This window comes from Anas platyrhynchos, chromosome 5, assembly GCF_047663525.1.
Source record: "Anas platyrhynchos isolate ZD024472 breed Pekin duck chromosome 5, IASCAAS_PekinDuck_T2T, whole genome shotgun sequence".
NCBI classification, from domain to species: domain Eukaryota; kingdom Metazoa; phylum Chordata; class Aves; order Anseriformes; family Anatidae; genus Anas; species Anas platyrhynchos.
The window spans coordinates 37,297,475-37,319,449 of NC_092591.1; the positions used below are offsets into that span (position 1 = coordinate 37,297,475).

At 46.4% G+C, this 21,975-nt stretch overlaps 1 protein-coding gene across 5 annotated transcripts in view; it reads left to right on the forward strand.

Annotated features, from left to right (window-relative positions):
* Nucleotides 1–21,975, forward strand: part of ACTN1 (actinin alpha 1) — an 85,130-nt gene that overhangs the window by 27,561 nt on the left and 35,594 nt on the right. For 3 of the 5 annotated variants that reach the window (XR_011809706.1, XM_038179255.2, XM_038179256.2), the window contains exons 2-3: nucleotides 10,377–10,491; nucleotides 15,049–15,168. Coding sequence is in view for 4 of the 5 variants with exons in the window: in XM_038179255.2 (XP_038035183.1) it covers nucleotides 10,377–10,491; nucleotides 15,049–15,168 (235 nt within the window). In the remaining variant the exon portion in view is untranslated. The remainder of the gene's footprint in view (nucleotides 1–10,376; nucleotides 10,492–15,048; nucleotides 15,169–21,975) is intronic. The other 2 variants (XM_072038846.1, XM_072038847.1) reach the window with 1 other exon arrangement.

Sequence of the window (21,975 nt, forward strand, 5' to 3'; positions counted from 1 at the left end):
CACATCCACCCAGGGATGCGCTGAGGAGCAGTGATGAGACATCCCCTTCTCCGACCTGATATTTCATTTCCCTCCAGAATGGCCGATGGATCTCCAATAACACTCCCACATGGGTGTTCAGTTATCTTCTGTCTGAGGAGCTGCAGCACCCTTTTTTCCTGACTCCAGTGAAGCAATCCAGTCAAACTTGCATTCATCCAAACATCTGCAGGAGAAAATTTTCATGACCCATTGCTTACAAACGTGCTCTTCAGTTTGCATCTCTCCAGTAGCTCTTCCTCCTTCATCTCAGTAAGCAGGAGGTGCCTGTCTTTGCTTTCAAGGCCCTGAGTTGCCTCTCCCATTCTTATGTCCTTGCTGTGAGATGTCAGCTCTCACGTCTATCAGCCCAATGCCACCTGTTGTAGCCTGCTCGTTGTGTTTTCAAACAAATGTTTTCTTGCTCTTGGTTGTTCTGCCTCTCACCTAGGAGGAACCTGTTAGAGACAGCCACAGTTTTGTCGTCTCCTTTCCAATTTGGTCCAAACGTGAGCAATTTGCAGCGTGGCAGGAGGTGATCTTGGTGAATAGCTTGACAAGAAGCAGGCTGTGGGTGCGCTGAGACCGCACGTCACAGCCATCTTCACCCAGGAGCTGCTTTCTAAATTTTGGAGAAACCCATAATCAAGTGAATGATCACAACATCTGCGACTGTTAGGCACTCTGGAGCTGGGGGTGATGTGTTTCACAGCCGTGGGCGAGCAGGAGAGCTGAGTGCTGACAGCACGTTTTGTCAGGGACAGAGGTGAGAGCCACAGGGACAGCAGCATGCTCACAGAGATGACGGTGCTGAAAGGTGTGGAAGGGGAAGACCTAGCTGGGCACTAGTGAATCCATAAGTCTATTTTCTTGCCATCCTTTAGCCAAGTGTTTGGGTCCCCAGTGATGGGAGCGAAGCCCAGACACGTAGGTACATCCATGGAGTGTTCTGAAACTCTCTTGGACACAGGTATCTTTTCTGATTCCTCACTGCTTGTCAGGGAGCTCAGGCTTCACGTCAAACGCTGCTTTGAAGTCCCTTTCTTGCGTGTGTAGATTCCTGTAGCTATGACACTCGCCAGCTCCCCTTAGAAAACCAGATTATTTCAGGTTTCTTCTCTCTGGAGCTGCAGTCACCAACGCTTGGTGGGCTGAGGAGCAGCTGTTTGGGCTAATTTTGCAGCATCTGTACAGAGCAGTGGGCAAATACACGGAGTTGTTGCAATTATTCAACCTGTTTACTTAGCTCTCTCTTTAGAAAGCCTGAGTAGATGAAGCGGTAACTTCCTCTTCCTGCCTTCCCTCTCACCAGAAAGTAAACAGCCAGAGAAAAGCCCCAGAAAAGGCGACACCCGTGAACCCTCAGCGTGCTGGGTGGCAGGGAGGGCTCGGGGCCATCCCAAGGGTCTTTGACCCTGGGCCACGCGAGGGCTTTGCAGAGCTGCAGCTCAGAAATCGCCTTCCAGCAGTCTGCACGTGGGCTGCCCAGAGAGGGACGCCCCTCGCATGCTGGCAGCACGCTTCCCTGCACCGCCGTCGTGCAGGTATGGAGTGAGCCATGTCAGCCCTTTTTGTCTCTCTTTTTTCTTTTTTTTTTTTTTGGTTGGCAGCTTGGTTTGCAGCCAGATCAGCTCCCTGCACTGCTGGCTTTATGGGATTGAGATAAACTTGGTAGAACCCCCTGCGCCATGAGAGCAGAAGCACAGCACAGTTGCCTTTATGTCTGCTGTGCGATGGGGCCAGGCGTTCACTGTCTTCTCCCCCAGCCTGCCCCAGCACAGAGTGATTCCCTGAACTGAAATCAACACCGGGCCAGAGTAAACCACCTGAGAGACTGAGGTTTTAAAGAGCAGACTTGCCATCATCTTGATGGCATAAAACTGCTTGTGGAGGCTTTCATGCCTCCCTGAAGTGAGCAGTCTTGTTTTCGGTGGTTTGTTGCCACTTTTCAGTCCATAAATAGCTGCATCCCAGTGCTCAGCAAAATGATTTCTTCCAGTGTATGCCCAGATGCTATGAAGTATTTGGGAAGCTCAGCATATAAAGTGCAGAGGCCAGCTCTGTTTAATTTTTGTTATGAGAGAGCTTGAAGCAAGTTGACATTTATGAGCTGATTTCATAGGAGAGAGAAGAGCATAATGAAGAGACTTGCTAGCCTGAGCTTCATAATACACTGTAAAAGATCATACTTCTGGCCACTCAATCTCACCGTTCAGTTTTTGTTTTTTTTTTTTTGCATGTCTGAAGACTTCTTGTAACTTCCTAGCTGTTCATGCTCCCTGGTAACTGTGGGATGAGGGCTGCTTGTACTTTACGGATCCGAAATGCCAGCCGAGTCATTGATTTAATGGCCAGGAGCTTTTAAAGGCCAGCAGATTCTTCCTGAAATGGTGCAGGTCTGTAGCAGAAGGAGAGTTAAAGGCTCCAGAGGCACAAATGTAGAGAAGAACAAATATTTACGCTGTGCTGGAAGGGAAGTGCACTGGATTGAGATTTCTGCCCTCATCGCTTTAGCTTGTTGTTAGCTAATAAAAGGCTTGCTCTGACTCCAGAACATTTAATACCATGCCAGAGGAAAGCCAACATGGAAGGGACTGTGGCTTTTTTTATTCTCCCCTCCTCTGGGAGTGGAGAATTTAAAATTGTGCAAAGCACTGAGCAAAAATGGAAAACAAGATCTTAACACTGAATTTACTTGAGCTTCTTGCAAGTGGTACGCTGATTCGTTGCCATTGACCAGAAGGACGGACTGGCTGTCAGGAAGGGTTTGTTTTCCCTGTGCACCAATTCCGAGCTCTTCTGGACAAGGAGAGGCTTTGGTAGTGAGCGTTATATCCCCAGTGGGATCCAGCCTGGCTCATGCAGATGCAGTCAGGACTGGGGCTCTTACTCCTTTAGTGCTGTTCATTGGAGCCGGGTGTGCAGAAGCAGCGACCGAGCTCTGTCCTCCCAAGTTCAGCAGCTGTTCCCTGGAGTTGGAAGATGCAACTAAAATTACAATTTTCCTTTTCACCCCGGGTAATTCCTTAGGCAGCCACCGAATGGCTCGTTATCTGGGTGCTGGTAACATGCTGTATAATACAGGGACACCTCCCCCTTTCAGCACATAGTACTTCAGGAGCAGTGGGCTATATTTTGGCTTTCAGCCGCACTTGGAGCTCAGCAGCTGCAATTAGACCAGAACAGGACATTATCCCTGATGCCGGTGGTACTAAACTCCTTTTGTGGAGGTGGCAAAATAGCGCTGAGAGCTTCTGTAATGATTCTTTCTGAATATCCATTGAATTCCTTCAGCTTTTTTCTGAGAGAATGGGCTAACCCCACGGGAAAGCAAAGCTCTTTGTTGTGCGGCATTGGTCTCACTGACCATCATACCTGTAATTCTTCACAGGTCAACTGCTGATAGCAAACCTCTTCAGCACAAACCAAGCTCTTTCAGCCGCCCTTGTGTCCCGGAGAATGGGCTGAAATGAGTAAATGCTGAAATGGTTTATCAAGTGCCATTCTTCCTTTGGGAATTGTTAGGCAGCGTTAAATACAGAGCAACAGGCAGCGAAGGCAGGGCTGTATTTTCAGGTTGGAAGATGAAATTGAAGGGTATGGCGAACAGTGGCCGATCAAGTTCAAACAAAAGATTCAGATTCAAACAAAAAGCACTTTGGGGAGCTCCCTGGAGTTGGTGAGGTTTGTGTAGAGGATCTCCAATCTGCGGCAGAGGACAGTCATCTGCCAGTGGCGTTAGTGTACTTAAAGCTCTGCTAGGGTGCCTGATGAATAAACTACAGAGTATAGAATACAGAGATGAAGGTTGTAGGGCTGGACTTCCTCACTCACAGTTGAAAATTAAAAATATAGACATGTAAAATTGTCACTTGCAGCCCATGGGCAAGGAAACTGCTCGGGTGGGCCTGGAGACCCTGTTTTGGCACATGATGGCAGGAGTAGTTCCTGAAGGCCCCTTTCAACACCCAAATTTCTTCACTAGGGTTGTTTTATGTGGTCTGCTTTGTCCAGCCGTGGCCTTCCGTGTGCCAAGGCATTGACAGGATCTGGGATAGCTGTGTAACTTCCCTGTGTAACTGAACACCTCCGTGTCAGCTCACAGCACAGCCGCAGGCAGGAAGCAGAGCTGCTGCCAAGCCCCTCTTTTGGGCCCGTGCTGAGTTTGGGCTGTGGTGACAAGCAGCCACCAGGAGACCACCAGCAGTTCTTCCTAATGCTTTTTGGGTGTGTGGTGGGGGAAAGGAGCACCAGGGAAACTCTGAGAGCAATGGCCCCAGCAGGGGGGAAACCGTGTGGGGCTCTGGGGTTAATGGTGGTAGTGCGCTGGTGCTGAGGGCAGGGAATTTGGGCTGGGGGCCTGGGAGCTAGGGCCTGCCATACAAATGCTTCATAGTAAGGAGCAAATGGTGGCTTCGTCTGTCTGCTCGGGGAGAAAGAGAGAGGTTTGTGGTGGCTGTGGGTTAGGATCCTCCTTGCTCAATACGGTGTGTTCAGCTCCCAGCCTACCAGGGTGGAAAGGAGCCCATTTTGGAGCAGCTGGAACTGCTTTAGGACTAATTCCGCGGCTTAAAGAAACCTCGTGTGCAGCAGTTTTCTGACTGCTCTTAAAAAACTATTAGTCGTTATTGGGTGAGTGCCTCCATCCTTGTTCCAGATAATTTCATTCAAATGAAATTCCTCGCAGCCTGGAATTGGCTGTAGGAGTCATTGCAAGAGCGAGCGTGGATCTGCCTGAGCCACCGGTACCCTTAGCTCCCGGCCTGCTCAGGACCTCACTTTGCAGGGCACGCGTGCAGATCGTGTAATACCATGGTCCTAGGCTGGGATTCGTGTGCTAGCAACTCCGTCCCCTCCTTCAGAGGAGCCAGGGCTTTGTGGACACATGGCAGCAGCAGAACAGTGTTGAAATACTCGATTAAAATCCATCCCCCAGTGTACATACGAGGAAGGGAGGAGGGTATCTTGGAGGCCTTTGAGCGTGGTGGTGGTGTGCCGGCGAAGCAGTGCTCCAGCAAATTCTTTCTGTGGTCGCTTTAGCCAGACTTCTTTCTGCTGTCAGAGAGGAGGCGAGCAGCGCTGCTCAGGCTCAATTACAGCTTCTCCGAGGCTGTTATACAAATACGGCAGTCTCTTGGCTGTGTCAGGAAGTTTACACTCACCCATGGAAAGCAGGGCTGCATGGAAGAGTGATTTAGCAAGGAGAGAAGTAAAGAGCATCTGGAAAGGTCAGATAAAGCCGGAATGTCACTGTCACAGCCGCAAAGAGATAAAACTGCCCATATATTATTTTTTTAATGTCATTTGCGTGGTTGTGGTAGCTCCGACATTTACATTGCTAAAATTGCTCAGAGGCTGAAGTGCTTTATGACTGTTTTCTTGCAGCAAAGAGCTCTCTAGATCTGCTCTCAGCAGCAGCACAGTGCAAGCAGAAGCTTTCTCTGAACTTAAAAATGTTGGCTTGATTCCCCGAGTTGTAGGAACGTTGTGTGAACCACTCTGCTACCACAAAGAGAGAGAGTTGGGAAAAGGCAGTGCAAAGAAGAAAGGTTACTGACTTTCAGGAACAGAAACAAAGGTTTGTGGGGTGCAAAGAGTACCAGAGAGCGTGTAACATGCCCAGGCAAGGACTGAAACAGCAAACCCTGGAGAAGCAGGGACTTCTCGAGTTGTGTCAGAAAAAAAGGGCACTCATGCCTGTTAAAATAGGTGTGCAACTAGACTTGTAGAGACCCCAACAATAAATTTCTTTTATATGCTGAGGCAACGGCAGAATAGTCGATCATATTTTGTTGCTTTTGGTGACTTTTGTTATTCTTTTTATCATCCGGCAGGTTATATTGTGGTAGAATTTGAAGGTCCTATTCTTTGTACAGCACCAGGCACACAAATAGCAAGGGGGTATGAGGCGATGTCAGTCTCAGGGACCTTGCTGATGAGGCTGGGGTGTTTTAAAAAAACATATGAATAAGGAAGGTACAAGTCATAACTGTAGATTGGAGCAGGGGGAGGCAGAGAGCAGGGATGACAAATGCACACATGCACGCACACACACTCCTTCCTCGGGCATCCCTTCATTGTGAGCACTGACAAAGAAGCAGGCCTTTGGGGAGATCTGTTGTGTCCAAAAATGAAATTAAGGGTACAGTCTATGGAAAGATCCGAGGGCCAAGAAACACAGCTCCGTTTACACCTCTTGTGAAGTTCCCATAGAAAATTTACGGTGTGAGATTCATAGGAAGAAAATCCAGTCGACAGTGTGTTTCTGTGCCGTTATTTGGTAAGAGTAAGTAGTTTTCCACTTCTGTGAAATTTTCTTAAGCCTCAAGATTACCAGAGTATTTGTTTTCTCTTTGGGACAGGGAGCTAGAGGTAAGTGAGAGGATAATCTCCAGCCTTCTGCACTTGCAGACGGCGAGGAAGAATATCTGCTGCTGTGGAGAAGGGTTGAGTTCGTGGCTCTGTGCTTGTACCCGACATGGGGTTTTTCAGCCCTCCCCCCCACGCTGCGGTCTGCCTCGCCTCTCCCCAGGAAACACAGGTGCTTTTTGGGCCGAGCCTGCACCCAAAATAGGGCTGGCTGCTCACGACAGCCCTTTCCGCTCTCTGGAGGCTGTCAGGCGGCGGCAGGCAGCCCCGCAGGGCTCGGCGGCTGCCCCCGCTGCTTGCTGCTGTGACTCAGGGCACGGGGATGCGGGTTCATTGCACAGAAGGTGGATGGGATGAGAGAGCGGTTTCAGTAGGTTTCCCAGAAAAACAAAAAGGATCCTGTGCAGTTGCATGAAGCCAAGTCAGTAAAAATGACTCCAAACAAGACTGCCAGGATTGCAAGACCCAGGAGGCAGCAAAAATTTCATCTCTCCCTTCTGCTCCCCCTGACTTTTCTAACACATTTCTTCAGCCTTCTCTCAGCTGTCTGTCAAATCTCCTTCCAATTGACTACTTTGAAGTAAGAAGATATTTTATTTCCAAGCCGTGTGTGCAGCAGATGCAACGTAAAGTTGTTTTCTTCTTGCTGTGTTTTGACAGATGTTGCTCAGGGTTGGTCTGTGAAGAATACTCTCTGTGAATCCCATGGCTATAAATGCCCACTCTCATTAAAAGCATTATAATCCTGCTCGTAAAATGGCCTGATGCATCCACGTAGGGCTGCTGGTTGTTGCTGTTTCCACATGTTGTGCTGTTTATGGTGTCTTGGAGTTCATGTAGGACCTGAAGGGTACCTCCAGAAAGTGTCTGCACATCTGGGAGCTGTTGTGGGGAACCATCTGTTAACTCTTCCTGGTCCGTGGCCTTGAGGAGCTGAGGCTTCAGCTGTCCCACTGGTGCCTAAAGGCAACAGTTCGCAGGGGCATCTTGCTTCAGCACGTCCATGTCTGTGACGTGGTGAAGGCCCCAGCAGAGGAGTTGGAGGGCTGGCTCTGGGCTGTACCCTTCCACCCATGCTTTGGTGTCTCTTGCACCAATAAATGTCATCTCACTTATGTGGTTATCATGCCAGGCCTTGCAATAATGCAAGGTTTAGAAGATCTGTGGTTTGTTTGTAATTTCATCTGTGTTTCTTGGCGATGTAGATCCTGTAACCCCCTTAGTTCCTCAGAAAATGGGCAAAGAGGCCCAGCTGAGCTGTGCTGGGCTTCTCCATGATTTAGAGCACAGCCTTCTGATCTGCTTTAGTTTAATGAATAACAAAACTGAACTGTCTTCAGAGAAGTTGTACAAGAAATTAAAGTGCAGCCTGGTGACCTGTGAGTTAAATCTTGGGCTTCCTCCTCACTTCAACACTGCTCTGTAACGTGACCTCGGGCCAGTCACTAGCTGTGGTGTTCTTTCTGCTTTCCACAAATGAGAGGGAGGTTGATGGGTATCTACAACTTTCCTGACATATCTTGCTCTTGTACTTTGATATGCGATGAGGACATAGCATTTGAAACTGTCTCTGCTCTCATCTGCCCCTCTGGAGGAGCAAAGGAGCCCGGCTGCAAAAGGGAGCCGAATAAAGGAACCTCTTTCCACATAGCACGGGCAGTGGAATGAAGAAAGTAGTGCCAAAAGGATGTACTTCAGGATACAGGGCATGTTTTCAAATACAGCTACTATTATCCTAAAAACAAAACAACAACCCAAAAAAGAAAAAAGAAAAAAAAAAAACCACTTCCCAGGGGAATAACAATAAAAAGCAATAAAAGGTGCTTAATGGCTTAATCTTTTTTTAAAACTTCCAAGTCTGGAAGGAAACCAGGCCATCTTGAAAATAGAGATCTCAGACTTTCACAATACGTGGACCCGTCCAGAGAGCTATTGCCATGGAAGTATTTACAGCTGCACTGTTATCCTGCTCCATCCCGCAGCCCCGGCAGAGACCGCGGCTCGAGCACAACACCACAAAGCTCGGCAGCTGCTAAGCAAAGCTTTTTCCTAGGCAAGGTTCTGCTACACTATTTGCAGTCGTGCAAGCAGGTTAATAGAGGAAACCCAGCCTCCAGAAAAAATAAGAAAAGTCTCCATGCTGTTTGGGGCAATCTTCCTCTTGAAATCCAGTGCGTGGTGTGAGCAGTGGCGAAGCATTTCTAAATTCTTGGCATGCCTTGCTTCAGTATCAGCAGAGTCCTTCCCGCTGCAGTTCCTCAGCAGCTGGCGATGGCATGAGTGCTGTGGTCCCCCCCACCCTCCTGCCTGCCCAGGTGAGCCCAATGTTCTCCTGCAGAGGCTTGTTGGACGCTGCTGGACTGTCTCCAGGCACTGCCCCAGCAGGAGCTGTGCCTCACCACAGCAAGCAAACAGCTCTGTGCTGGGGTGGTGAGTTGAGCTGGCTCTGGGAGCACGGCTGGGAAGAAAGACCTCCTTTCTGTGGTAGCGCCGAGCTTTGGGAGCTGCCCAGTCTTTGAGTAACCTCACCCTTCTATTTAAAGAGTGATTGAGGGGTTATCAATCTGTACAAAGGAAAGGGTTTGCTTGGTGCCCTGTTCAAACACTGTGAAACTCATTCCTTAGCACTTGGACAAACTTGTCCACCCATAAAGAGCTGGCTGCTGCCTTTTACTCTCCAAACAGTGCTTTTGTTTCAAATGGCTTCTGCATCTCCAGGTTGGGCTCTGTGGTTCATCCGGCCGAGAGCATGTCACAACCTCGGGGTTTTGTGTGTCACTGTCCAGTGACAGCACATACTTTTCTCTTTCAGACCCGTTCACGTGGTGCTCTTTTGAGATAATCTCTATTATCCTGTCTCGTGGGAGCTCAGACCCTGGCGTGGATCCCCTGACAGGCGAGATGGTCTCCTCCCCGTCAGTGCCCCACGTACCCATTGTTCAGAGCACGGGCCAGCGGAGCCCAACCACAGAAAATATGTGCTGTCATCAGTTGTGGCAAAATTCATTTCTCTCGTATGAGAGATCCTCTTATCCTGGCCACTTGAGGTCAGAAGGCATTTCCAAAAAGAGTTTTGTTTACCCTTAATGCCACTGGCTGTGTTGTAATTTGGATTTCAGTCCCTCCTCCACTTCAAACTCCTATTATTACCCCACTGGCCCTGCAGAATATCACTAATTACCGAGTGGCTGTGATTTTTGTCACTGAGGTGGCTGCAGCGATCCCTCTGCCAGAGGTCCTCAAGCGCTGCGAGTCTGGGACTCTGCTAGGCAGCGGTGTGGGTAACGCTCACTCTTACCCTTTGGAGGACTGGCACTTCTGTTGAGATGGGTGATGGTGGTGTAGTTCAGAAAGCATTTGCTTCTTCACGTGAGCAGCTGCTGCAGCTGCAGGGCGAGTGTGAACCAGGCAGGCAGGAGAGGGAGAACAGGGGCAGCTGGACCCACGCTTCTTGGATGTGGTTTGCATGGCCAAGTTGTCTGCCCCTCGGTGCTGCCCACAGGCTGCAGCCTTTGCTGGTGGTGGAGTAGTCCGGAGGCAATTTGCAGTTTAAAAAAATAAATATTTTTTTCTCAAGCACCTATCTAGGGACAGGGAGATCTGGAATACTGTTTTCCTTTCTCCTTCATATTATGTTTAACATGTGCCCCCCAACACCATTGGAGTCCCCAGTAACTTAGCATGCCTTAAAATTAGTTTCAAGGTACTCTAAACAGAAACTTTAGGGCCTCTCCAGAAGATCAGGCACCCTGGCGCCACAAAGTGACCAGCTCTATCAGACTCCCTCTGTCACGGGAGCACCCTGCAACTCCCTCAGATATTTAGATACTAACACTTGTGCTCTGCGAGATGGGAAAGTGATAATCTAAGTGGTGTTTCAGTCTGTATCGCAGTGCCCTAGCAGCTCTGCTTTGGTTCTGAACTGTTGTTTGGCTTCTGGGAAGATTACTGACTGCTCTTTTTTTTTTTTTTTCTTTTCTGTGTTTTAGACATTTACAGCATGGTGTAATTCTCACCTCCGCAAGGCTGGGACACAGATTGAGAACATAGAGGAAGATTTCAGGGATGGTCTTAAACTCATGTTACTTCTGGAAGTCATTTCAGGTGAGAGAGGTTCTGTGTGGTGCTCTCAAGCGTCCTTAGCATCTCTGTTCTGAAATCTGTCCTCCCCCTTTCTTGCAGATTAGGGACAGCAAGGGCTGTAATGCTGCCGATCTTGCTGGAATATAAGAACAGCTGTTTTCTGATTCAGAACAAATTTCTCCCTAACGAATATCTTGTCTCCAGCAGTGACCATGAATGTGCTTTTGGAATGTGCTCCAAGCCTCATGGCTTGTGCAGGCTGCCCATTGCATTCCTGCTCCTGCCTCTCGGCTTTCCTCCACCCGTCAGGAATGCGCAGCCTCCTGTGAAGGCTCAGGCAACGTCTCTTACTGCTTGGCAGGGCTGATGAAGCAGCTCTGGAAAGAGTGTGGGAATGCTGCACTGGCAAATCATCCCAAAGCCACATGACAGTGGGAATAGGATAGAAGTTTTTGGAAGAGGGGAGTCAGACCAGTAAATCTTCTGTGTCATTCAGTTTCAGCTGTGACTGAAGTTTTTCCATTCTACTTTCAATCTGAACTCAGTGCTCAGGCCTTCAGGAAAAAAAAAATCCCAATGCAAAACAAAATCCCAGAAAACAATCTGAAATAAAAACAGTGACCAAGTTAGGTCAGATATGTTTTAACTCCCTATCACAAATGTCCCACTATTTGGCAGGTATCTCCCTCAGCAGGGATTATTTCATATAAGCAATAATCCCTATTGATGAAATAAATACCTTAAGTATTGTGGGAGGCATGACGGGGGATAAGACTGCGTGTGTGAAATTGGGGTTGTGTGCTCACAGACTTTCTTCTGATGGCTTTAGAGCCAGTAACAGCAACCCTGGGATTTGCACTCCTGACCTTCTTGGTATGTTTTCCAATAAAATTGCCATGATAGAGGCACTCAGACTACCTTCTCTCTGCCCCTCCTTTCCTAACCCTCTCCAGCTCCTGCAAAGATGCTGTCAGTATGTGTTCTTGAGAATTTATGGATATAGAATAAAACCTCATTTTTTTGCCCACGCTGGTGGTTTATAGGAATCAAAGTTCAAAATGTTATCAGAGCCCTGCAGCACGCGTTGCTCCTGCAGTGCCTGTGAGAAGCTAGCTGGCAGAGCCCGGTTTTTCTTTTCTGTGTTTATCTTTTTGCTGAGCTGTTCCCTTCCAGCGGAGGGGCTTCCACATGGGCCCTGGTGGCTTGGTTACTGATTGCTGGGCTGGAAGACAGGGGAGGGGAGCATGAACAGGGAAGTGTGGTGAGTGTGGCAGGCTGGCTGCTCAAGCAGCAGGTCTCACCTCACACTGCTTGATTTCCTCTCACCTCTCACCTTTCCTCGCCTGTTGTCCTGCTGGGAGCCCACCAGCAGGCGTGGGCATCCCCATCCCACTGTGAGGGCCAAAGCTGCCCGCAGTTGCTGGCCCCACCAGTAGCCCTCGGGCTCGTAGCTTTGGAAGCAGCAGCCCAGCGGTTCCCAGTGCTGCCACGTGAGGGGAACGAGTCTCCTGCTCGTGCCTTCCCTGCTGGAGAGGGCTCGCCTCTGTTCCTGCCACGGCTCCTGCTGGTCGCCTGCCAACAGGGAGAGTCTCCGGATGGCTCGTAGCTCTCCGGTTCGGCTTCTGGCCTTTCCTCTCAGCTCTTGGCTCTCTCCAGACCTTCCTCTTCCCGCGTTTCGGGGGACTGCAGAGCTGCTGACAGGAATTTGGCGTGGGCAGGGCTGCTCTGTGGTGGGCTGAGCTTTTCCTCTAACCCAGCTACGCCATGGGTAGTTTGATGGCTGGGGGAGCCTTCAGCCATGAAAGCACAGGGTCGGGCCAAGAGCTGTGCAGAGCCAAGTGCCACCTCCACCTGGCCCTCCGGCCTGAGACATGTGAGGGAGGTAGTGCTATCATCACAAGTCCTCTCCCGCTGGCCTTCGTGGTGGGTCCCATAGAAGTTGCCCTATGAGAGACACTTTCATTTTTCACTGCATGTATTTCCTTCCCCTGACAAAGCTGTTTTAAAAATAACACCATGAGACTGAAAAAGTCCAAGCCCACGTTTAGTACTTTTCAAATGAAGTTATACAGCTCTTTTTTTTTTCCTACCAAACAGAAGGGATGACTAATTGAAATTTTTCCTAAACAAATTTGCTGTAAACAACTTCTGTGCCAACACTTCCTTGCATTGTTTGGCTTTTGAAGTGCAGCCTTGGGCTAGTACAGGAGAATTGGAGAATGGAAGCGAGTCGACCATTTTATTTTCATTGTCTCAGCTGGGAGAAGTTCTGAGAAATAAAGCAGCAATGCAAATAGCTGAAAGTAGAACATATTTCTAGCAGGCTTCCGTTTTAACGGTCTACATTATTAATATTGCATGGCATGGAACCATGTGAAGCTTTGCTCTGGAAATCTAAATTTGTAATAAAGTTCAGGACTGAAGGAAATAGCCAATGGGCTTGGGGACTCTTTAAGTTCACTAAAAAATGATTCTAAAACAAATATCCTACTGTGGTATTTGAGAAAGGGAAGCTGCAGTTTTGCAAACACCTTTGGCTGCTCTTGGATCATGCTGCTGGCAGAGGGAGCGATCCTGCCCTCCTCAGCCCTGGGGAGAGCAGTTCGGATGCTCTCCCTCCTGTTGGCAGCACGCATTATGCAGCCACAAGGTGAATTGGATCGGCCTGCTGCTGCTCCAGCTGAAACCTGAGCTTCTTTCTTTATTTTTCTTTTTGCAAGGGTAGTTTACAGTCACATCAGTGAAGAAAATGGTTATTTTTCAGCTGGCTCAACCTGTTTGTTGATGTTTGGCAGCATAAATCTGCTTAAGTCTATTCTGAAGTGACATTTGTAAAAATATCTTTGTGAAACTGTCACAAAAGGTGCTTCCACTTGTATTTTCAATGACTAGCATTATTCAGGTGGAAAAAGAAAGCAAAACAGCATGATGTGTACTTGAGGGTCCATTAAAGTGAGAGAGATATTTTTAATCCTAGGAAGGCGGTAGTACCATAAATACATCTTTTCTACTTTAATTGTGTCATTTTGAAAGTGAATCTGGTTTTATCCTTAAGCCTGACACCAGCCTACAGTAATAATTGAAACACTTTTAAAGGATTTTCGTTTCCAGACCTTTTTTCCTTTGGAGGGCATGGTTATGGTGATAATCTATTTTTCTCCCTTGTAACATTTCCTCACTCTTTTCTTAGGAAAACTAGCCATCCAGTTTTAATATGAAAAAAAAGTTCTTTAAAAAAATACTTTTCTTTCTCACCCTTAAGTCTCAAGTAAAGGTTTTGAGATGGCTCGCATTGACTCAAATACTCAGGCTTGAGATAAAGCTGGAGCTCTTGGAACTGAACAGATCTGAGTAATTACTTGCCTGGACTTGCCCATTTGATCTCTTTTTAATTAGTTCATAACTTCTTTTTCCAAATGCAAAACCTTCTTGCATTTTGTTTGTGTATTTATATATATATATTGTATATGGTATTCTGGAGCCTGTGATCTGAAACCCAGGCTGCTCTGTTTGTTTTTTGGTGAAGTCAGTCACATCAGGTGATTCCTGATGTCCTGTCTGGTTATGTTTCTATCACTGATTCCTTTGAAAAGCCCACTTGTCTGCCCAGGCTTTAATTTGCTTACCCTGAGTGGTGGGTTAGTGCTAGGAGAAGCAGGCCATGGAAGTAGTACCTGCAGCCAGTCAAGAAGGACACCACTTCATGCAGCTCTTTCAAACAAATAAGGCCCACAAAGTGCTTTTCCAAGTTCCCCAGCTTAGTTGTAGTCAGGATCCAGTGTGTATCCTAAGAGATATCCCACTAGAGATTTACCTGCCTTAGCTCAGAGCTGGGCTGCTTCCCTTTCTCTGCCTCATAATATACATTTAAAATGCATGCCATTGTGTAAAAGGCCATCACATAGAGTTAGAAATACATTGAACATTTAATGGAGAGGAATTGAGGTGATGGTTCTTACAGTTATAAAGCTGCTCACTGAAGAAGTGATTTTATTTCCTGATAGATGCAGTTGTGACCATTTGATGCAACAGCTAGAGAGACAAAAGGCTTGTAGCTTGGCTGGGGAAAAGAAAAGCAAGATACAAGCCCATCCTAATATTTGACAATAAGGAGTTCCAAGAAAGAGATATTTGCTTTGTAAATTGCACATTGTAGATGCTGGAGATGAGTTCCTCACCTGTCTTCACAGGGAGGGGCAGTTAATGTCATTTCCAGGCACCATTAATTGTGGTTAATGGTACAGAGAGGTTAATTCCACTGCTGAGCTCAGTATGATTTTGAACAATTTCTATAAGGATCTTTGTACCTCTGGTACAAACCTGCTGTGGAAAGGACTCAGTGCCGACAGATTATCAGTTATGAAATTACCTGGGATGCAACAAAACTACTTCTTTATCTATTTCTTTCTGAGAGTACTTAACAGTGAACGTAGCTGTTCTGCATTCACCATCAAGAAAAGACTTGGGGAAGCCTACCCTCTGCCTGGCAGAGCAGTGGGAGTCACCAGCATGGGAAAACACCCACCGGCGAGGAAAGGCTGCAGAGTTCTAACAATTCTTTTTCTCTTTTCTAATTAGGTGAACGTTTGGCTAAGCCTGAGAGAGGCAAAATGCGAGTACACAAAATTTCCAACGTGAACAAGGCCTTGGATTTCATTGCCAGCAAAGGAGTCAAACTAGTATCTATTGGAGCAGAAGGTAAAGCAACCAGCTGATTGTCTGATTTGTCTGTGTCCAAGCTGTACTTACCATTGCCTTTCTCTCACATCTGCATCTCAGTTCCCTTTGTGCCTCCCTGGCCCTACCATGTTTATTTCTCAATTGAAACAGAGCAGCTGTTGGTATTTAGCTTGTTGCAGAGCTTGTGGGAAAACCCTTATTGTTGTAGGACGTGCCATGGGTCAAAGCCAAGGGCAGTCACCAGCACAGGTCAAGGATCCCAGAGACTTCAGTCCTCAGGGCTTCCAGGCTTCTTGCACACTCTGGAACCGTGGGTACTCTGGCTGGTGAGCCCGTGTACTGTTGTGCAGACAATTAAGGGCAGCACCAGGTGATGAACATGCAAATTGCACAGCAGAGAGTTGTGCAGGATTTTTGTCTTCCTAGCGAAGGTGGCAGGTGTTCTGCAGATACATAGCTCAAAACCTGGAAGGGCTTGCAGGTTAGTAAGATAGTTTGCTCTGACTTTTATAGACCTTAGTAACTTGTCATCTTGTCTGGACTGTGTTTTTGTGACATTCATTTTCCTCCGCTCTGGACCTGTGCCTATGGACTCCTATTGTCCCTGTTGCTGTGGAGACACTCCGCTTCTGTGGTATTTCTACGTTTGCCTTTACAGTGACCACGGAAAATAAGGGAGGTTTGTTATCACCATCTTACAGATGGAATACGTGGTTTCTCCACGGAAACTCGTGACAGCCAGGATATGAGCCCATGATACAGTTCTGGATGAGTAGTCGTCCTCTGGGGGGGGAGTGGGGCTGCAGGGCTGCGCTCTGCTTGTTCTTAGCCCAGGAGGTCAGAGCAGTATTGACGTGCTGTCCCTAGGTTTGGCTTCTTGGGCGTGCTCTTGTGAGCATCTCCAAAACATGTGCCCATCCTGTGGTCCCCTAGTTCTGTGTCAGATCAGGCAGAACACTTAGACCACTGCAGGTATTTGTGTTTGCCTTACCCCAAATACCCCTGCTTAAAGATGTAAAGTTAGGAAGACATTGTAACAGTTTGCAGCTTGCATTCAGGGGCATTGCAGAAACAATTCTTTACAGTGTTTCCTATTTAAGAGCTAAATGTAAGAGATGAATGGCTTGATATAACTTGCATGCAAAACTTGCCCTCGTTTTACTCAGCTTTTCCCATAGGAGCAACCTTAGGGTGTTGCTGTCCCTGAGTACTGTTTGTTTAGCGCAAGAGCAGATTTAAAGTTATTTTGTGCCCTTATTAAAATGACTAATATATCCAGCGTCTGATTCAGTAGTCCATATCTGTACAGGACTTTTTTATAACTAGAGGCTGGACCTGAAGCCAGAAGTCTCCTGCCTTAGGAGAAGACAGCTCCTGCTGTCATCTGGATCTTGGACAGACATATGGATTCTTCTGGGAGTCTAAAGCATGCGTCAAACCCAACTTCACTGCTTGATCCCTTTTTATTTTTATGTGTTTTTTTTTTTCTGGTTCTGGTCTCCTTGGCACTAGTTGGCCTTTTCCTTTCCTTCCACTGGATTTCTCTTTTTGATCTCTGCTCCTGCATCAGCTATGACTGTACCCTCACAGCACTTACAGATCATTTGCAAGTAAAAGGCTCTGTGACCAATGATCTCCAGGGCCCCTTTATTCAGCATTGACTCATAGCAGTTATCCTGCTCGGGAGTAGGCTGCAAGGTGCAGTTTTGTGGCAAGCCATGATTTAGTTCAGTCTAAATTGTGATTCTAACCTCCCCTGCCAAACCTTCCTGCCTCTTCTTTGTCCTGGTGCCCATGCAACTACATGGTGAACCTATGTGGGTTTCTTTACACCACCCAAAAGACCTGGCTTTTAACAGATCATCTCAGTGACTTTGCTTCTGACAGCCAAGAGGGATCTTTCTCAGGATGCTCAGGTGGCGTTTGATGTAGATAAAAACTAGCTGGCTGCTGAAGGTACAGGTGGTACACGGCTGTGAAAGGGGATGAGAGGAGAAGAGCCTGCTTTGAGACTGGCAGTGAGACAGGCTCTCGGGCCTGTGATTTGATGCAAGCTTGGGCTGTGCAAGTGTGATCATGAATGCTGTCCCCCAGCCCAGCACCTGCCTGTGCCCCCAGGCTGAGCCCAGGCCACTCTGGTGTGAGATGTGGGCCTGCAGCAGGGCTTCTGCCCAGGCTGTCTAAGCTGGGGACACGGTAAATTAAACATCAGCTGCAAAAATGGACCTTTGCTTTGAACAGGATGGCAGTAGCTCTGTCCATTGAAGGGTTTATATGCCTTCCTGGGCAAGAATTTTAAGGTCATACATTGAGACTTTCAGACATCACGCTACAGCAAAGTAGGAAATCAAAGCCAATGAGGCAGTCATAACACTGCACCAAGAAAATGAGCTGTAAATGCCTCAGGCAGGTGGGACTGATCTGGAAAGTTTTCCAGGTGTCTTTTCTACCATAAGGGAAAAATACAGTTCAGTAGCAATTTGGGTGTACTCACTAGGGCAGCACCTCCTCACCTCGAGGGGGCTTGCTTCATCTTTGGGTATCCACCAGGCAGCAGTCTTGTGTGAAAGGTCTGCAGCCCATGTATACATTAGTAGGTCTGCAGTTCCCTTTATAAATTAGACAAAAGGCATTGGGCATTAATGTCCTGTTGTGGTTGATCTTTTTTTGGAGTGTGGTTGAAAAATAAGTTCCAGAAAGAATCTAAGAATCTCAGTGGGAGACTCTCTGGTCAACTAGCTTAAGCCTTGTGAAGCCTTGCGCTCAACCAGAGTTAAAGCCAGCAAAATGTTTCCATGGCATTTCTCTAGCATTCATCGAATGAAGGTCCCTCTGTGCTGCTTACAAGCCAGGCTTTGCAGCTTTGTCCCAGTGGATGAGAACCAGAGTGGAAGAGGGCTTCCTAACAGAGTATGTGTGTGGTACATGTTCTGTGTTCGCATTAAATGGAGGGTGAGCTAAGCAAAAAGAATAAGCAATGAGGATTAAGAGCAGCTTTTTACAGCCATATCTGACATTAACAATCCAAGATGATTCTAAACATCTTTGTTTAGCTGGTCTATTGGATTGAAGCAGTTGTGGTAATACAATGGATCCGTGTAAACCTGGATCAAGAAAGGGTCTAGCCAGCTGCAGCTTCCGAATAGTTCTTTATCTGCTTCTACATCTCTCCCTCTTCTGACATCTCAGGAGCTTTCTTTTGCTGTAATAGATTCCATACTAGGGTCAAATGCTTCAGGGATTTAACAGATTGAATAGGTCAAGTATTTGTCCCCAAGACGTTTTTATTTGCACCTCTAATCTCCATAGAAAGTAACTGCTTTCTTAGACAGATGTAGCTCAGTTCAACATGAAGATAACTTTGGATGGACTGATTCCTCTTCTCACCTGTATAAGCGAAAGGAGAAATAACACATAAAGATTTCAGTGACTGTAGAAGTCACAGCTGAGCAAAACGCTGAACCACCAAGCAGAGCAAGCATGCATCTGACAGCAGAAAGAGGCAAAAAATATGGTCTCTCCATGTCAGTGAGTGACAAATAGCATGATATTTGCCCCCTGCCTGCTCACAATTAGGAAGCTTAAATGTATGCATACCCCCATCATCAATGCCAGCAATCTGCCTTAAATCTGGCTGGAACTTGCCCAGCAACATGCTTTGTGCAGACAGAGTCGTGGAAGCTTGTCCTGCTGTACCTGCCATGTTGTTAGGATAAAAAAAATAAAGAGCAGCCTTTATTTTATGTCACCTTGTCTTTAATTCCCAAACCTAACACCATCCTGCCAGTTGCTCCTCCTCTGCAACTGCTTTGCTCCATGGGGTAGCCAGGTGCAGTTATGGACAACTCAGAAATCGCTGGGGTACACAACGGTTTCTGCTTCTAACTACCCAGGTCAGAGGTAGAAAAGTAAGCTTGGTCCTTTTTCTATTTTTCAAAATGAGTTTTTGAATTCAAAATTGCCATTTTAAAAGCCACATCTATGTAGCAAGCCAGTCTTACTCCTAAGGACTGAATATTTGTCAAGCCTTTAATTGACTGTCAAACAATTGGATGAGAGTACTGTAATTTTTACATATTTTGTTTGTGGTATTTGGTACAATAATAGGAGCTGGGTGGAATCATACTCACTGGTGCAGGAAATTTCCTTCCAGTGGCTGCAGACGCCTCGTCAGCTTTAGCCAGCAACGATCCACCCCCAAGTTGAATGTAAATCACATTAATAGCATGTACTTGCTGCTGCTGCTCAGACCACAGCTGCTGCTGGTGGAGAAAATGCAGAGAACGTTTGCAGAGGTCCTGCCTAGGAGGGGCACTGAGAAAGCACAGATAGGCAGAAGATACAGCTTGGCTATTGGCCTTTATTCCATACCACTCTCATATTATCGAGTGTTGCTTATATCAGAGGGAACAAACATAGCTAATTAAACAAGCATTAGGCTGTTCCAGCTTCGTAGTGCTATGTTCAACTTTTTAACAATTTCTGTGGAATCTCTTTCTTGTCGTCACCAGGAAGCAGAAGGCTTCATGCAAACGTGATTTTTGCTTTTGCTTCTTGGCCATATTCCACTATACTAGAAAGAGACTGGCACCAGCTGAAGGGCACTGAAGGAATCCTAAGGGAAAAGGAGGTTGTGAATGGGGAATGCAGAGATGGAAAAGTGAGTGAGTTAGGGCCAAAGAGCATATGGCTCTTTCTGAACAAGCTGGTGGCTTTTGTAACCAGGTTTCCAGGAGAACTTTTTTTGCTCTAGAAATTAAAAATGCTTGCCTGCTTCTAACAAAGGATAGCAGCTTTGTCAACTCTATTTAAAAGAAGAAAAAAAAAAAGGAAGGCAAGGACTGGGGATGGTATGGTAGATTAAATCTGTATCCCAGGATGGATCACTCACTAATCTCATTGACATCAGTATCTGCTTGGTAGGTGGTGAGTTTTCTCTTTGTCAAGAAAAAATAAAGTGATTTGTAGAGATGAAGTGGTGGAAATATTTTGGGCTTCTTCCAGAGCAGCTTTGATTTGGAGCAGTGCCAAGGAAGAATCTGACATGGGAGCAGGGAGCAGACATCTTCCTTTTAAATTGAATATGGCAAAGAGGAGAACTGGGGGAGAAAGGATACTTTCCACCTTAACTCTACCAGCTAACTTTATAAAAAGGGGAATTTGAGAACGTGACTAGAGCATAGTACTGAGTTCTAATGCCACATTAGCAACTTAACACCATCTGGTTTTATGTAGTATCTTGACCTTTATTTCCAATTAAAATCCATGGAACAGTAATATTAATTACCTGTTTCAGCTCACTGATTGATTTATTAGTGTTCATAAACCATTTCCAACATTAAAGTATTGCCATCAGATTTTAATCTAGTCCATTAGAATAAAGAGCTAAATTTATTTTCAGATCTTAAGTATACCCTAGGGTCCTTCTGCCAACTGCTGTGGTTTTTACAGGCATTGCTTTTTTTGTGGTTGTTTTTTTTTTTTTCTTTTTTTCTTTTTTCTTTTTAAATCACCACAAAGATCTATCACATGAACAAAGCAAGTTGAAAACATGGATGTTTTCTTTAATGTTTCAGCTATGGTATCTCAGGTATCCTTAACAATAAAAAGGAGTTAACAAAAAAAAGGATTTTCCTTTACATTGGTTGCAGTGCTTCACAGGAGGATGGAAAATGCAAATTGATAAAACTGTCAGCAGGAAAAACAGTTCTTTTCATGCCAGAAACAATAACCATAGTTCTTTTGTAATGCAATGAAAAGTTTGTTGGCTATTTAATTCTGAGCAAACTGATGTCCCCCTCAAGCTGTAAGTGCAGAAGGGAGTGGACACAGGTGTGCTGAAGCAGAATAAGCTGGTGCATCTAGTTTTATATCTTTTCAACTTGTAAATTCCTAATGAGATGTATGACAAAGCACAGCAGAGGTTATCCTTCTAGTTTGCACTTGACGTGGCACCACAAGTACCACTGAATCACAAGCCAGACAGCTGGGTTGGATGGAGAGGGTTTTTGAAGCAGTATGTTTGGGCTACAGGTTACTTGTCTGTTGGTTTTGAAGGCAGGGAGGTTCACATTTTGATAATATCTCATAGCTGGAAAAACTTTTTTTAACAGCTTAAACAGAAAATTTCCAGTATTGTTACTTTTGCGACAGAATCCAGGTGGGTGGCAGTTGCCTGTACTGCAGATTTCTCCTTGCCCCAGAGCACGAGGTGTTTCTGCAGGGCAGCTTTGTGGAAGCAGTGACACGGAGGTGTCTACGGTTGCAGAAAAATGGTTTCTGACAATGTGGTTAGGACTTGAGTTGTTCTAGCCCAAACAGTAGGTTAATTTGAACCCTTTTCTTACTGAAAATACCTCTGTAACTTGTCAGTTATTTGTGAAACATCCTTCTGCCGTTCAGGAAACCACCAGAGAATGACTAGAAAAAACAGATAGGCTATTTTCACCATCCAAAAAAAAAAGAAGGCTGTAAAATTCATAACCTGAATATGTAGTCCGTGCAGAATTTTTGCAGATGCTGAGGATCAGCGTTTGAGACCCATCTGCTTGCAATTTGGCCTGTTCGGTGCTCTTCTGCACGCAGTGGAAACCCCTTTCTGGTCTAGCATCTTCCCAGCACCTCCCCCCAGAATCTACATCCCTCGTCCCAAACAGACCATACGTCACATGTGCAAGTGGTTGCTTTCTAAAACCTCCCAGTTGTTGACCCTTGCTGATTTATATTGCAGAGTCCAGTGAGCAATAAAGCACAATCTGCTTGACATCTTAGTTTATGTTATGCTCTGCTCAAGCTGATCAGCATGAGTCTTTGCTTCCTCTTCAA